The following is a 17,567-nucleotide window of genomic DNA, read 5'->3' as shown; positions in this document are numbered from 1 at the left end:
TGAATGAGCATCCTTTCCTTTGCTGTCACTTGAATGTTATGCTAATATTCTAATTTGCACATTTACAAATTTTTTTCATCTTTAAATTTTGATTAATGGCTGAGTCTTTCATTTTCATTAAGGAGAGTTTTTTGAGAACTAAGCCTGTATTAATAACTTAAATTATCTTTAGGTTCACCATCGTTAATAGCGAACAAATGGGAAGTTATTCTTGTTTCTTTGAGGAGAAAAAGGAACAAAGGGGCACATTTAATTTCAAAGGTCAGTACTAATAATTTGTAGAGTAATAACTTTAGCATTATATTCTTAGAATTCTAAATCCTCAAATTTGTTGGGAAGAAAATATCTAGTTTTTGTGCTGAAATAAATCTTTACCATTATGTAAAGGTCTTGGATCTTATGCCATCATCTAAAATCCTGTTGTGTTCACAAAATAATTGTTGTAGAAAATAAACAAATAAATCCTCAATTTTTAAAATTATTATTACAATACTAAAAATACAGCTGAAAAAAAAGGCATCATGTGCTTTCTATTGAATCATAAGTGGTGACCTTGAAAATGGAGCTTCACAGTGTCTTCCCAGTGCTCCCTCCCCCAGTTTAAAACACAGGTTTTAGTTTGAAAGATCAGGCTGCCAGGTTATTTGTACCTCTTTTGTAGCAGTCTCTTGAATTTATTTATTTATTTAGCCCTCCCAACTCAGACCTTTTATAATACTCCTCTAGGTGTCTGAGTTATTGCATTCCTAGACTCTGAGAATATGCTTTGGTGTTCTGTATCAGTGGCTCCAGGACTTGGGATTTTAGGAACCCATAAAATTTAAAAATAATTTGGAGACGCACAAAGGTTGCCTGCTTTTGATTTCATCAAGTAAGGACAAACCCCAGAATGTAATCCACAGTTCTCCCCCATAGGAAAAAATAAACTCAAAGTATTTTACTCTTACCATCATTAAACCAAAACTTTAAAGGTCTCAATCTCATAATAGAGACTAGTTGTTCAAGTTGGGTAATTATCTTCATGAAAAACCCATATTCTCTGATAGATAAGTGAATGTCACTGTCCCTGATGGTATTTGGGAAATGCAGTCTGTTGCCATATTAACTATCTTGGGCTTTGCTTCACATTAATTTACCAGCACACATGAGAAATTGTTTACTTTTTCCTAAAAATTGTGAAATCCAGCTAGCTGCTATGACAAAATACGAATTCTATCCCCAAAGTCCCATCAGTAGCAGAATGGCCTGACTCATCACTGCCATGATTTCAGATGGTCCCCTCCTTCATCCCTCCCTATAGTCCCTCTGCACTCAGACTCATTTCCTTCCTGTGGTTTTATAAATATTCCTACTGGGTAAATATAATAAATCCTTGTATTTATGCACTTTGGTCTCTGCAAAGGCAGAAACTATTATCATCTTTTGATTATTTTGATCATGTACATTCTCTTTTAACCTTCTTTCCTCCATTTGCCAAATTTAACCTAGTGAAGGATAGATATATCATATACCTTATTCCTTTTCTTAACTTCCCTTTTCTTTTTCTTTCCTCAGTCTTTTTCTCTTGCCCCCGCCTTGCCATCCTAATGAACTAACAGATACTAAACACATGGACACACATACACACACACAAACACACAATCCTAGTACACATTTTATGTGTCTCTTTTAAATGTGTAAAGAAGGCCTACAGGTCTTGAGGAAATACTCATCAAATCTTGAGACTCAAAGTGTCTCCAGGAGATTCAACTTTAAAAATTGCTTTGGGCTTCCCTGGTAGTGCAGTGGTTGGGAGTCTGCCTGCCGATGCGAGGGACACGGGTTCGTGCCCCGGTCCGGGAGGATCCCGCGTGCCGCGGAGCGTCTGGGCCCGTGAGCCATGGCCCCTGAGCCTGCTCGTTCGGAGTCTGTGCTCCGCGATGGGAGAGGCCACGGCGGTGATAGGCCCGCGTACAGCAAAAAAACAAAAAACAAAAAACAAAAAATTGCTTTTTCCCGTCTTCTAAATAGCACTGTTTTCTAGAAATATGTACTAGTCATGCCTGTTCAAAGTTTAAATATCGAATATATTACATTTTTTCTTATTAGCACTGTTATGATAAATTACTTAAATTATTACTTGTAAGTGATCATTCTAGTCTCTAATGTGAAGATTAACAGAAGCATTTTAGTTTTCAGTGTACTAATAAATTTAATGCCAAGTAGTCTTAAAGAAGGCCTCTTGATCTGTATCCATTTTGAGTAACTAGGTTGATGCTGGCTGGTGTCAGAAGCACCTACACAAGGTCTAGGTTTGAAATCAAGTGCTTGAGGAATGCAAAGAGCCACTGAATATTTACTTTTTTTCTTTTTATAGTTTTCTTAAAGCAGTTTAGTTCAGTTTATTTGTTTTAAATGCCCACTTAACAATGTAACTTTTAAGTATGTACTATATCTTAAAGATTTTTATACAGTTAGTAAGTTGGGCCCTTCCAGATTTTCTTTGGTAAAATAATTCTCTTTAATTTATCTAAGTTGAATATTGCTTGGAGGAATCATTTCATTTGAGTACAATTTAAAGGCATCTGCAGAACAATTCATATTATAGTTATTTAATTAGATCTTGTAAGGCTTCTAGAATGGTGTATGTTTTTATTTTTACAAATATCCTATTTTACTCTTTCTCCACGTGGATTGCTTATGGCTTTTCCTAAGAAGAGGATTATCTGTTCAATTGAGTGTGGATGAAAAGCCTGTTTTATCCTCCCTTTAAAATTGAGCCAAAAAAAAAAAAATTCTGCTATCGATCACATGAGTCAACTAAAGTGCATGAGCCTGAGTCCTCAGAACAATTTATCAGCAAAGTCCCTCCTTCTGCCTTTATGGGAACTGGTTGATTTATTACTACAAGATTATAAAAGGGCCTCAACATCACTGATTAGTACAGTGTGGAAAAACCTGCTGACTTTGTGTGTTTGGCTGTTGATGACAGTACAGGGAGAAAGCCAAAGTCACACTGGAAGCTTGCAACTGCTAATGTCACTGACTGCCTTTCACCAAGAAAGATGGGTGGTGGTCTGCAATGTTTTTTAGTAGTAGGTCAAATATTCTGAGGTAGATGCTGAAAATTTCTATAATAACCATCAATGTTAAAATCTCTTAGTAAAAAGATGCAGAAACTTAGTTGGTAAAGCATAAGTAATAGGACATAGAACTTCTTGGAAGACATGGTGAGATTCTGATAGTACCAAGTGCTATGAAACCTGCCTTGGCCCAGCCATCTGTCCTCACTGGGAAGCATGCAAGGAGTCAAATGGAAGAGCACAGTAATAGAATCAGTTTGAACTTAAGCTTCAAACCCCAGTGCTAAAACCTAGTTCGCTGTCTTTGACTATATGGAAGAATCTTTTTCCCAATTTGATAACACCTAAACATCCTTGAGCCAAAAATGACACAGGCTAATGTTTTCTAGTCCATAAATATGCAAATATAAATCTCTAAGATTTACAACTCCATAGGGTTTTCACTTTCACTGAGTAGTTCCTAGACCTCATCTTCCTAGACACTAGTTTGAATCAGCAATTTCACCATCTTTAAACTTGAATTCTTTCAACCCCAAGATTTTGTGTGTCCTACTTTATCCAGAGTTCCCGCAGCAGTGAATTCCACCATTCTGTCTTCCAGGTCACTTATCTGTTCTTCTGCCTCAGTTATTCTGCTATTGATTCCTTCTAGTGTAGTTTTCATTTCAGTTATTGTATTGTTCATCTCTGTTTGTTTGTTCTTTAATTCTTCTAGGTCTTTGTTAACCATTTCTTGCATCTTCTCCATCTTTGCTTCCATTCTTTTTCCAAGGTCCTGGATCATCTTCACTATCATTATTCTGAATTCTTTTTCTGAAAGGTTGCCCATCTCCACTTCATTTAGTTGTTTATCTGGGGTTTTATCTTGTTCCTTCATCTGGTACATAGCTCTCTGCCTTTTCATCTTGTCTTTCTGTGAATGTGGTTTTTGTTCCACAGGCTGCAGGATTGTAGTTCTTCTTGTTTCTGCTGTCTGCCCTCTGGTGGATGAGCCTACCTAAGTGGCTTGATGGGAGGGACTGGTGGTGGGTAGAGCTGACTGTTGCTCTGGTGGGCAGAGCTCAGTAAAACTTTAATCCACTTGACTGTTGATAGGTGGGGGCTGGGTTCCCTCCCTGTTGGTTGTTTGGCCTGAGGCAACCGAACACTGGAGCCTACCTGGGCTCTATGGTGGGGCTAATGATAGACTCTGGGAGGGCTCATGCTGCCAGTATCCTTGTCCCCACGGTGAGCCACAGCCCCCACCCCCCACCCCCACCTCTGCAGTAGATCCTCCAACACTAGCAGGTAGGTCTGGTTCAGTCTCTCCTGGGGTCACTGCTCCTTCCCCTGGGTCCCGATGCGCACACTATTTTGTGTGTGCCCTCCAAGAGTGGAGTCTCTGTTTCCCACACTCCTGTCGAAGTCCTGTAATCAATTCCCACTAGGCTGCAAAGTCTGATTCTTTAGGAATTCCTCCTCCCATTGCCAGAGCCCCAGGTTGGGAAGCCTGATGTGGGGCTCAGAACCTTCACTCCAGTGGGTGGACTTCTGTGGTATAAGTGTTCGCCACTCTGTGAGTCACCCACCCGACAGTTATGGGATTTGATTTTACTGTGATTTTAATTTTTTAATTTTTCTTTTTACATCTTTATTGGAGTATAATTGCTTTACAATGGTCTGTTAGTTTCCACTTTACAACAAAGTGAATCCGTTATACATATACGTATGTTCCCATATCTCTTCCCTCTTGCGTCTCCCTCCCTCCCACCCTCTCTATCCCACCCCTCCAGGCGGTCACAAAGCATCGAGCTGATCTCCCTGTGCTATGCGGCTGCTTCCCACTAGCTATCTACCTTACGTTTGGTAGTGTATATATGTCCATGCCTCTCTCTCGCTTTGTCACAGCTTACCCTTCCCCCTCCCCGTATCCTCAAGTCCATTCTCTAGTAGGTCTGTGTCTTTATTCCTGTCTTACCCCTAGGTTCTTCATGACATTTTTTTCCCTTAAATTCCATATATATGTGTTAGCATACGGTATTTGTCTTTCTCTTTCTGACTTACTTCACTCTGTATGACAGACTCTAGGTCTATCCACATCATTACAAATAGCTCAATTTCGTTTCTTTTTATGGCTGAGTAATATTCCATTGTATATATGTGCCACATCTTCTTTATCCATTCATCCAATGATGGACACTTAGGTTGTTTCCATCTCCGGGCTATTGTAAATAGAGCAGCAATGAACATTTTGGTACATGACTCTTTTTGAATTATGGTTTTCTCAGGGTATATGCCCAATAGTGGGATTGCTGGGTCATAAGGTAGTTCTATTTGTAGTTTTTTAAGGAACCTCCATACTGTTCTCCACAGTGGCTGTATCAATTTACATTCCCACCAACAGTGCAAGAGGGTTCCCTTTTCTCCACACCCTCTCCAGCATTTATTGTTTCTAGATTTTTTGATGATGGCCATTCTGACTGGTGTGAGATGATATCTCATTGTAGTTTTGATTTGCATTTCTCTAATGATTAATGATGTTGAGCATTCTTTCATGTGTTTGTTGGCAGTCTGTATATCTTCTTTGGAGAAATGTCTATTTAGGTCTTCTGTCCATTTTTGGATTGGGTTGTTTGTTTTTTTGCTATTGAGCTGCATGAACTGCTTGTAAATTTTGGAGATTAATCCTTTGTCAATTGCTTCATTTGCAAATATTTTCTCCCATTCTGAGGGTTGTCTTTTGGTCTTGTTTATGGTTTCCTTTGCTGTGCAAAAGCTTTGAAGTTTCATTAGGTCCCATTTGTTTATTTTTGATTTATTTCCATTTCTGTAGGAGGTGGGTCCAAAAGGATCTTGCTGTGATTTATGTCCTAGAGTGTTCTGCCTATGTTTTCCTCTAAGACTTTGATAGTTTCTGGCCTTACATTTAGGTCTTTACTCCATTTTGAGCTTATTTTTTGTGTATGGTGTTAGGGACTGTTCTAATCTCATACTTTTACATGTACCTGTCCAGTTTTCCCAGCACCACTTATTGAAGAGGCTGCCCTTTTTCCACTGTACATTCCTGCCTCCTTTATCAAAGATAAGGTCACCATATGTGCATGGGTTTATCTCTGGGCTTTCTATCCTGTTCCATTGATCTATTATTTCTGTTTTTGTGCCAGTACCATACTGTCTTGATTACTGTAGCTTTGTAGTATAGTCTGAAGTCAGGGAGCCTGATTCCTCCAGCTCTGTTTTTCGTTCTCAAGATTGCTTTGGCTATTCGGGGTCTTTTGTGTTTCCATACAAATTGTGAAATTTTTTGTTCTAGTTCTGTGAAAAATGCCAGTGGTAGTTTGATAGGGATTGCATTGAATCTGTAGATTGCTGTGGGTAGTAGAGTCATTTTCACAATGTTGATTCTTCCAATCCAAGAACATGGTATATCTCCCCATCTATTTGTATCATCTTTAATTTCTTTCATCAGTGTCTTATTATTTTCTGCATACAGGTCTTTTGTCTCCTTAGGTAGGTTTATTCCTAGATACTTTATTCTTTTTGTTGCAATTGTAAATGGGAGTGTTTTCTTAATTTCACTTTCAGATTTTTCATCATTAGTGTATAGGAATGCCAGAGATTTCTGTGCATTAATTTTGTATCCTGCTACTTTACCAAATTCATTGATTAGCTCTAGTAGTTTTCTGGTAGCATCTTTAGGATTCTCTATGTATAGCATCATGTCATCTGCAAACAGTGACAGCTTTACTTCTTCTTTTCTGATTTGGATTCATTTTATTTCCTTTTCTTCTCTGATGGCTGTGGCTAAAACTTCCAAAACTATGTTGAATAAGAGTGGTGAGAGTGGGCAACCTTGCATCCCTCCTACTGTCTCATTGTGGCTTCTCCTTTGTCTTTGGGGTATCTTTTTTTCGTGAGTTCCAGTGTCTTCCTGTCAATGATTGTCCAGCAGCTAGTTGTGATTCTGGTGTTCTCGCAAGAGGGAGTGAGAGCACGTCCTTCTACTCTGCCATCTTGGTTTCTCTCCACAAACTCTTATTCATCTGCTTTAGCCAAGGACTTGCATAAGTGTTTCAAGCAGCAGAATTTGTTTTACAGCTTCACTGAAAAGTTTTTTAATATATGTTATTAAAGGATGGATTGGTGCCACCTCCAGCATCTCAAAGCTACTGTTTCTTCATTCTTCTGGGCCTTGTCTCCTGTGAATTCATCTTTTATTTATTTATTTATTTATTTTCATCTTTTATTTTTCATCATTTTAATCTCTTTTAATCGCCTTTCTCAGATTGTCTGGGTGTTCTGTAAATGGCTCAGTTTGGACCCTTTTCCACATTTGGGGCTGTTTTTATACATTCGTATGGTTCTGAGATGAATTCAGGTGAATTTCCAGTTCTCCTTTTATTCTGTGTCTTATTTCTTCTCTGTTCCACATGGCCAACTGGCCTAGAAATCATTCTTGCACGTGACAATAATCCATGCCATTAAGCTGGCTAATGTAGGAAGGCTGTGGGCATTACAAATTGTACGAAAACTCAATTAAGAAAAGCAATACCAGTACATGATGACAACAAAAGTTCGAATTTTGTGGTGTTTGCTCTACACCAAGCCCTTTATATATTGTGTTCCTGTACTTAATTCTTTACAGTAACATTGTAGAAGGGTATGACCAACCTATGTCCTCAACACTAGTAACACTGAAGCTATAATTCTAATATTTCCTGGACCCAAATCTTACATGTTTGTCACATCATTGTCTCATTGTGCTGACTACTTCAAACGCTCATTGAGCTTTGAAATGGACACATATTAACCACATTTCCCTTAGTGTCCCTCAGCCTAATGGTAACCAATAAGGAGTGTGGGACACTAGTAGCCATTCGAAAGGAGTGTTCAGAATATCCTCTGGCAAGGTCAACTCACCAATTTCTTCTGGCTGGGATGACTTCAGTCATGCCAATCACATGTGTTCATTTCTCTCCTACCTCAGGAGTACCCTAGTGGTACCTTACTAGGTGCTCATAAACTATTAGTGGGGTGATTATAAATTCTGATTGGCAGTTCACATCTTTGGGTAATGTAAAATTGTAGATCATTCAGTTTTATCAAAACATATTTCCTTGGTTATGAAAAGTATGAGAACCATTGACTTATAGATTGCTCTGTCATCTTATGATTTACACTTTCAGTGGTGATATACCTTCCTTATTTGCATCTCTTTATTATTAGCAGTGCCTCATTCAACACTCTGCTGGTCAGCACTGCTGATGAAGGAGGGGGTGATATGTGCAGTTGTATTTAGGCCCACGTTAAACCATAAGGAAAACTGAAGACTTCTGACACTCATCACTGTAACATTAATCACCTAAAGACAGAACCTGTGAAGAAATCCAACCCTATGTTTACCCCTATACAAGTGGTTATAGAAGTCAGAATTTCTTTTCCACTTATTACCAGTTATTTCCCCCTTCCTCATCTTTACAGTTCATACATCCAGCAAATGCCCAATATTCTTCTGGTAGTAGAAAGCCAAGAGCGTTTAGAAAATGTATTTAATCTGTAAACCTAATTTTAGCAATTAAAATTGATCTTTCCATTTTCCACCCTGACCCTCCCCAAAATAAAATCTAAAAATAGGATAACAAGTGAATAGCAAACAGTATCTATAAAATTTGTCAACACAGTATTAAAAATTTAGACATTGTCTCTCTGCTGGCAAACCAAAAAAACAAAAAGGAAAAACAAAACACAAAACCTGCTAAAATTAATAAAAGAAAAAGAAATCAACAAAAGTCATCTTTGTTGATAAGTCTGTCTCTCATAAAAGTGTACATTTTATAATACATCTTTTGAGGTCAATCAGAAGGAACTGATTTCACCATGGAAGCTGCTAGTTGGCTTTTTATTGCTTTGCTTATGTTCTTATGCTTTAATTTTCTTTACCAAGTTATTCATAGCCTTAAAACTTAATTTTTCTAAATTCAGTGCTCATTTTTATTGTTACTAATGGCATCTGCTTCAAACTTTAAGAAATTTATCACAATGAATATTAGTTTTTGTTTTTTTCCTACAAAACCACATGAAAGTGGGTTTTTTTTTTTTTTTTTTTTTTTGGTATGCGGGCCTGCCTCTCACTGTTGTGGCCTCTCCCGTTGCGGAGCACAGGCTCTGGACGCACAGGCTCAGCAGCCATGGCTCACGGGCCCAGCCGCTCCACGGCATGTAGGATCTTCCCGGACCGGGGCACGAACCCATGTCCCCTGCATCGGCAGGCAGACTTTCAACCACTGCACCACCAGGGAAGCCCAAAAGTGTTTTTTATCTCATTTTCTTTCCTATTCTTTTCTCTTCCTCTAAAATTTCCTTTGCTCCTTTCTCATCTTCCCATCTTCTCCAACTCTTTTCATAAATCTGTGTCAAATAAAAATTTTAAATCCTGAAAATTTTGTCTCCTCACTAGAGTGCCATTTAAGGGTACACTTTGAAAAAATATTTGCTCTAACGTAACTTAGTAGGTGGGAAGAAAGAACAGTCTTGAAAACATGAAGTTTCTTTCTTATCCAAAGCATGTAACAAACAGTCTATTACAATACTTGTAATTGTTATTGGCTCAATAATAGAAGACCTTCCTTTTGTTTCTATATTACTGACAATTATATTGCACCACCTACCTACTACAACTATACGTCTATTCAACTTGAATACATTCCCCCTATTCAAACTCTTTCAGTAACATATGTTTCTCTCCATTTTTCTTAGTCCCTGAACTTCATGAAAAAAAGAAACCGTTGATCACTTATGTAGGGGATTCAGTTGTCTTGATGTGTAAATGTCAAGACTGTTTTCCTTTAAATTGGACCTGGTACCGTAGTAATGGGAGTGTACAGGTAAGATCATATTTCTTTGACTTGAAGAAAACAAAATAAAAACTTTTATTTGATAAATAATAAGATTATAATACACTCACAGTTCTTAGGACTATTTATACTTCTGTTATCTTGTTCATTAATATGTGTTCATGAAGAAAGAACAGTGATGAATGGAGCTGTCATTTGGTGTTTTTAGCATATTACATTATATATCTGAAGATACTCTTAATGTTTCATTAAGTGGTACTTTGTTTTTTAGATTTAGCCATTTATTAAAATTCTATGAAAGGAAGTTACAGTTCATTTTTAGTTGACAAGTTTAGATATAACCCCAACAAAAAAGATTCTTTTTTTCCTTATCATTTCATGAGAGTAACTAGAAAAAAAGAAAGGGAGTTTTCTTTTCCTGCTTCTGTCTCTGGAAACATTTGTTATAAAATGCAATACACTGGCAGCATCTGAGAAAAGAATGAAAATTTGGTAACTTAAACTCAGGTTTTAGGTTCTTTTAGTGTCACTGACCTCTTTTGGACTTCCAGAGACCTAAGGGAAGCCAAATACTTTAAATTCCTATTAAAGAATTAATGGCTTTTCAAAGAGCTGATATTAAGAAAAACATGAGTACTTAAATCATTTCTGGTTTTCTTCCTCCCAAATAGCCTCTAATAGCAGGGAAATTTAGGACATTGTCCTTTAGGGGACACCCTTTTATTGCCCTGGTGCTAATGAGCATTGAAATTGAAGTCTTGTAAAGGCAATTCTAGAAGGAACGGTATGAGACAGGGTAGATCTTAGTGAAATGCTAAATTCCTTCTTAGACAATATTGATGCTATTGTAGACTGTTGACGACAGAGGGAATGACTTAAAAGGGTGAGTTACTGATTCTGTGATTGGTTTGAGTTTTCAAAGAGATAGCTCCAAATCACTTAGGAGTAGATTTAAACTATTAATATTTGTACTTATCTTGTTATTGATGATTAGGAAAGGCAATCATTTTGTGTATGGAAATAGTTTTAAAGAGCATGTAAATTTGTAAAAACAAGTAACAGACATAGTTTCTGAATTACATAGCCTAATTTATTTATGCATATGTGATACTAGACAAAAAAAGCTTGTCTAATTATATTAAACTTTTAGAATGTAGTCTGTACTTCTCTCCATTTGCTATACTAAGTTTCTCTCAATTTGGCCCTAAGCATGGGTTATGTTAGGATATGAGAAAAGTGCAGGGAAGAGGGTGCAAGTCAAAACTTTAGGTCAAGTGTTTTTTCAAAAAGTAGGCGAACAATCATCTTCATCAGACTTACCTGGGGCACCTATTAAACAGCTCTGAGTTAGAGTACATTTGTAACAAGCATCATAGGCAATGCTGTGCACAGTGAGCCAGGTTGCTATAATTTTTTTGGCAAATAATAAACTCACAGTTCTTCATCAGATAACCTCCAAGAATATTTGTATGCAAATTAGCATTTACTGAGCAGTGCAGTTGAGTGATAGAGCAATGAAGGCATCAAATGGCCTGAGAATAAAATTTAATTTAAATGGATTAAATAAATTAGCCACCAAATAGCTTAGTATGGATCTTAAAAGGCTGAGGAAAACCCAGTGAATCTCAGAAGCCAACATGTCAGAAAGAGAGAGAAATTCAGCTATGAGAGAAGACAGAAGGTGCGCAGACCACCATGTATACCAGGCTTAGAGGGATTTCTACCATTTCTTCTACATCAGCTTCAAAGGCCTGAAGATTTCGTCTTCAGTTCCAGTTTGAGGAACTCCCAATGCCATGAGCCAGTGAACTTCCTTTACAGGAATGATCAGATATAATAGCTTCATTAATTTAATAGTTGATTTAATGAATGTATGCCTGCAATTGTGAAGGAGGAAGTATTCTGAACTAGTCAGGGATTGTAACATGAAACCCGGATGGCTGGAAAATTTCTGTATTTCTAATTCGCATAGAATATTTACCCACGATGACTTGCACACTGTAGTTTCAAACATTCAGTGCTAAGTAGTTAAAGCAAAGTGTACTTTTCCTTTGTTTGCTACCTTTAAAAGATCAAACTATGGTAAGACTTGAGCTCTGTATGTATAACTTCTCACATACTTTAATGTGCTCCCTTCTTTAATAAATTTATTTATTTTTGGCTGCGTTGGATCTTCGTTGCTGCGCTCGTGGTTTCTCTAGTTGTGGCAAGCGGGGTCTACTCTTCGTTGCGGTGCGCGGGCTTCTCATTGCGGTGGCTTCTGTTGTTGTGGAGCACGGGCTCTAGGTGCGTGGGCTTCAGTAGTCGTGGCTCGCGGGCTCAGCAGGTGTGGCTAGCGGGCTCTAGAGCACAGGCTTAGTAACTGTGGCATACAGGCTTAGTTGCCCTGGCCCAGGCTCGAACCCCTGTCCCCTGCATTGGCAGGTGGATTCTTAACCACCGCGCCACCAGGGAAGTCCCTAATATGCCCTTTTTCTGGTAAGCAGTTTTCTTGGTACTATCTTGTAGCTTTCACTCAAAACTAGATCATTCAGGACATGTATCTTTTATGCAATATGATAGGAATGGATTTTAATGTCTCCTTCTATTAGGTTCCTGTTGGTGTTCCAATGAACAATAAGTATGTGATCAATGGAAAAAATGCTAATGAAACAAGGCTCAAGATAATGCAACTTTCAGAGGAAGATCAGGGATCTTATTGGTGCCATGCAATATTCCAATTAGGCGAGAGTGAAGAACACGTTGAACTTGTCGTGCTGAGTTATTGGGTGCCTCTCAAAGCATTTCTTGGAATAGCTGTTGAGGTGGTTCTTTTAGTGGCTATTATTCTGCTTTTTGAAATGTACACCCAAAAGAAAAAGAAGCACTCAGGTAGGATTTCTTTTTTTTAGATAATTCTCATGTTATGACTTAATCCATTATGGTGGCTTTAGAAAAAAATCTAACTTTTGTTTTTTGTAGTGGTATTTATGTTAATAACAATGGTGACAGTGAGCTATGAGCTTATATTGATGGTCTTCCTGTATCAACTTCCTAAAAAAATTTTTTTTCCCCTTTTCTTTGGTGTTACTGGGACCAGCACACCAATTAAGTGATATGTGCACTGGTACTGGAATATTAGAAAATTCTGCATTAGCTTAATATAAAAGATCTCAAAGACAAACAATTATTCTTTCATTTAGATAACTCATTTTTAAAAACGTTTTATCAAACATTCTGAAATTCTCATAAAAGACATTGCCTGCCAGCTTTCTGTTTTCATAGCCTGTGCCTGATGGATAACAGACTGAGAAACCAATGGTCCCCTAAGAAAATTTATTTTATATTCTGTATTTTTTCCTGATTTTGTACTAATTTTTTCATAACTTAAATAATTACAAATCAGTCAGTTCTGTTCTTGATGATCCCAGGCACCAGACTATGTTTGATCAAAACTGCAGGCAATTTTGCAAGTCGGGAGAGCAGGGAAGGAGTGGACATGATGGAGGGGCAGCTGTCTGATGGGGCCCATCTCTCTCATTCCAGAGCTGGAAAACAGCACAGGCAGTCAGGGGATGTTGAATTCAGGGGAAAGTAGAATTGAGCATATATGCTTTGTAAGAATAATAAACCAATCTTAAGAGTTAAATTCTTCTTTTGTTACACAGATGATGGGAAGGAATTTGAACAAATTGAACAGCTGTAAGTATTATTTTTTATAGGTTAATTTTCACATGCGTAAAATACAGATAAATATGAAATTAAATAAAATGTTTGCAGTTAGAGGAAAAAAGTACAAGAGTATATAACGTGTGTGTTATTTTCTGTAGATGTCCATGTTGTGGTGAAGAATGGCATTTGGCATTTACCTGCATGCAACAGAATCCCCCTCTACCACTTACTTTCACCTCTCTGTGCTTCAGTTTTCTCTTCAACAAAATGGGTTTAATGATATTACTTACCACATAAGGTTTCTGGATTAAATGACTTTCTATGTGTAAAAATTCTTAGCATAGGCTTTGATGCACAGGAGGCACTCAAGAACCATGAGGAAGTATTATTTGTGTAAAGCAATGATTCCCAACCCTGGCTATATTTTTGATCACTTAGGATGCTCCTTAAAATTACAGTTACTCAGACCTAACTGGATATCTTAGATCAGAACCTCTGGGATGAGTGCCTGGGCATCTGTATTTCTTTAAAGTGCCTATCACTGATTCTGATTCTCAGAATTCAGTGTTGAAAATCACTGGGCTAGAACTGTGTCATTATTTTTGAAGGAACACAAATTGTGGCATATTTCTGTTACAGTCTCCTTTGTTTAGAGTTGAGCGGAGCATGAGGAGAACTAGGAAGAAAATTACCAGGGATATCATTTGGTTTGGTGAACGTGGGAGTTACTGAGCCCACCAAGCCAGAGAACTGACAGTGGAGCCTAGTGAGAGAGGTGCTTAAAGTCCAAGTAACACTGCCAAGGGCTGGGGACCAAGAAAATGAGACCAGATTAAAGGAGCCGAAAGAAACCTAGGAAATGGGAGGGCTGAGCAACTATTACCAACCCAAAATGACACCTGAAGTTTATCTTTTTCAGTCAACAGGGGCTCTGAGGTGTGAGTGCTATAGCCACAGTTAAAGAGCAGGAGTGGGGCGGACAGCTGTCATGCAGATATTCGTAGACATTATTCAAATAGTTATTTTTTACTCAGTTCACACATGGCAGGTAACTTAAATCAACAGGATATGAACTTCTAAATTAAGAGCATAAAATAATAATTAAGGGCATAAAATAATTATTTTATGGGTCAGGAGTTCCATAACCCCAGATAGGAAAAAAGTGTTGTCTTAGAATCAGAGACTCTCATGGTTGGAAGGAATTTGAATCTCTTTTTGGAGAACTTGGACATCTTGTTTGTATTGATTTGAACATTTTATCTTTCTGGTTCCCATGTATTGATTACCTTTCTTATACTCAGAGTCATATAAAAAACATGACCGTCATTCAGGTATTTGAAACAACTACTCCCTTGCCTGGATTCTTTTGTTCTCCCAGCTCAGCCTCCCCAGTGTTTCTATCCAGTCCCTTGCAGTCACATTTCTCATCTTTAGGTTATTTCAGTATCTTTAGATTTAAATCAAATATCAAGGGCACTTGTACTCATTTAGAGCAACTTTCACCAATGCTGTTTTTAGAATTTTTAGTTTAGGAGATAAATTTTTCTTTACAGAGAATATTGTTTATCAATACATTTTATATTTGATGCTTATATATGTGTTTAGATACCAGTGATTCATAGAATTTCTTGGTGAAAATGACTTTTAAAAATAGTACACTACTAAATAAGCATATAACATCAAAACAAGCTAGTCATTTCAAACAGCATTTATCTGATCCACCCAGATATTTAACCCACACAATTTCACACAATATTTAACCTACCTGCCCCATCCCCCAAATTTTTAGACAGCCGATTAGGTTGTTGAATTTATTATCTGGTGGTACTAGTTTAATGAGCTCAAGCCTGCCAATAACATCTAGAAGGGTATTTATTATATACCCTTGTAACCTAGTTTAGTTTTCCTTAAGAATCTGGAGCCCACATTGTGGTCTTACTCTGATGCACATTGGGTAGATAAAGAACCATGTTTAACCTCTAATTCAATGTAATAAACATGTTAAATTACAGCACCTGTATTGCACATACTGGCTGAGCTCCTGATTGGCTATTATCTTGCATGTGTCAAAGCAACATATAAGTTAGGCTGTATACCCAAGCCTCCACTCATGCTTCGGGAGAAGCAATTCTCCCTCTGCATAAAAGAAACAGGCCTTTGTCACTGTCATCTGTGGCAACAGTTCCTCTCCAAGCAATGGCATACAAATAAAATCAACACTATGAGTAAAACATTTTTAGGAAGAATAAATTCTGTCTGTATTGACCTTTTAAATTTTAACCTGATGGCCATGATATAGGTGGTGTACTGACCTTAGTTTTATGCAATGTAAACATCTAGTAATTTTCTTTCTTGTTTTCTCTACAGGAAATCAGATGATAGCAATGGTATAGAAAATAATGCCCCCAGGCACAGAAAAAATGTAAGTTGCTTCAAAATGGTATTCCAAATAAAATTCAATATGCATAGGCCATTAATCCATCTACATTTTTTAGTTTTAAAAAGACCTAGTCATTCACTATGTGCTTGGATATGCTTTTTTAAACAATATTGTAGGAGAATATATATAGTTACACAAAAATAAGCATCTTTTTTCCACCAGAGAACATGTAACAACCAATCTAAAAGTGAATCTATTACACTGCAGATATATATTGTTTCTTTTGTCACCACAGGCTAGTTTCTTTTACAATTTTTTATGTAGTCTTATTTTTTTTCTCTCTCAGTTTTTCTGGATTCTCCTATTTTATTGTCACATATTCCCATATACTTGGTGCTATGAATGAATCAATATTAGCTTATTTTCTTCACTGATTAGAATCAAAATTTTCATAGTTCATAAACATTTTTTTCCTTGAGTATTTAGAATAGGAACTGTTGGTTTTGGCAGTAGTTTGGATCACCTCTTCCAGACATTTTTTGCTTTGCTAAAGTGATAATAAGTTATTATAGAATAACCAGGTTATGCTAATTATGTTTCATTATGCTTTATGTAACTCAGGAATCTGTGGGCCAGTGAATGAGAAACATCATGTCAAGAGTCACAGGAAGATGTCAAAGAGTTTGGATTTCAGCTTTGTTCCTGCTTCCTGTTAAGAACACGTGAATTTTTATTTTTAAAAGGATGAAAAGTTTGTGCAAGATGCTCAGCAGTAGCTTTGTAAATAATATATGCTATTTCGGATCTAAAGATATATTTTCATTCTATTATTATTTTACATTAAAGAAAGGTAAATTGTATTAAGTATGTTCTATGAGCTGTAACCCAGGACAATTAATTTCATTCTAGTCCTCAAGTGATACACAGAACAGACACCAGCAAAACCAAATAGTACACAGAGCGAATGTCACTCAAGACCTGTTTATAACCAAAGAATTCATTAAAGACAAACCCTTTGCCATTTGTCTTAAAAAGCTTTTTTCCCCAATCATGTTTACTAGGTGTAGAAGTATTTGTAATAATTTTCATGTAAAGTTCATCCTTCAGTCATATTGAAAAAAAGTGTCCTCAAGGGGAAATTAGCACTTTCTACCTTTGTTAATGATGGTTACTGTACAATGTCCATAAGAAAAACATACTTTTCTTACAAAAATATTGGTTTAAGGCAAGGAAATAAAACCATACACTTGCCCCAAATCTCCATCACCACGAAAGCAGATTTCCTAATCTCATTCCACTCATCGCCACTGTTTTCCCACACCAGGCTAAAGTGATATTTAGTATTTATGGAGAACGTTTTTTTATTTTTTTTCTTTGTGGTACGTGGGCCTCTCACCGCCGTGGCCTCTCCCGTTGCGGAGCACAGGCTCCGGACGCACAGGTTCAGCGGCCGTGGCTCACGGGCCCAGCCGTTCCGCGGCATGTGGGATCCTCCTGGACCGGGGCACGAACCCGCGTCCCCTGCATCGGCAGGCGGACCCTCAACCACTGCGCCACCAGGGAAGCCCCCGGAGAACATTTTTTTAAAGCTATGGGTTTTGGATTTCTTAAGTGACAGCTGGTGTTGATGTTGTAGGGTAC

General features: G+C 37.5%; 1 protein-coding gene across 1 annotated transcript in view; it reads left to right on the top strand.

Moving 5' to 3' along the window:
- EMB (embigin) overlaps positions 1 to 16,669 on the top strand; it is a 38,422-nt gene extending 21,753 nt beyond the window's left edge. The window contains exons 4-9 of the mRNA XM_060146302.1: positions 173 to 261; positions 9,798 to 9,925; positions 12,487 to 12,766; positions 13,543 to 13,576; positions 15,914 to 15,968; positions 16,548 to 16,669. Of these exons, the coding sequence (XP_060002285.1) occupies positions 173 to 261; positions 9,798 to 9,925; positions 12,487 to 12,766; positions 13,543 to 13,576; positions 15,914 to 15,968; positions 16,548 to 16,565 (604 nt within the window). The 3' untranslated portion in view covers positions 16,566 to 16,669. The remainder of the gene's footprint in view (positions 1 to 172; positions 262 to 9,797; positions 9,926 to 12,486; positions 12,767 to 13,542; positions 13,577 to 15,913; positions 15,969 to 16,547) is intronic.
- The last annotated feature ends 898 nt before the right edge of the window (positions 16,670 to 17,567 follow it).

Source organism: Lagenorhynchus albirostris, chromosome 3, assembly GCF_949774975.1.
Source record: "Lagenorhynchus albirostris chromosome 3, mLagAlb1.1, whole genome shotgun sequence".
Classification (NCBI taxonomy): Eukaryota; Metazoa; Chordata; class Mammalia; order Artiodactyla; family Delphinidae; genus Lagenorhynchus; species Lagenorhynchus albirostris.
The sequence above is the reverse complement of the archived record's forward strand: the minus strand, read 5'-3'. Positions and strand labels throughout refer to the sequence as shown.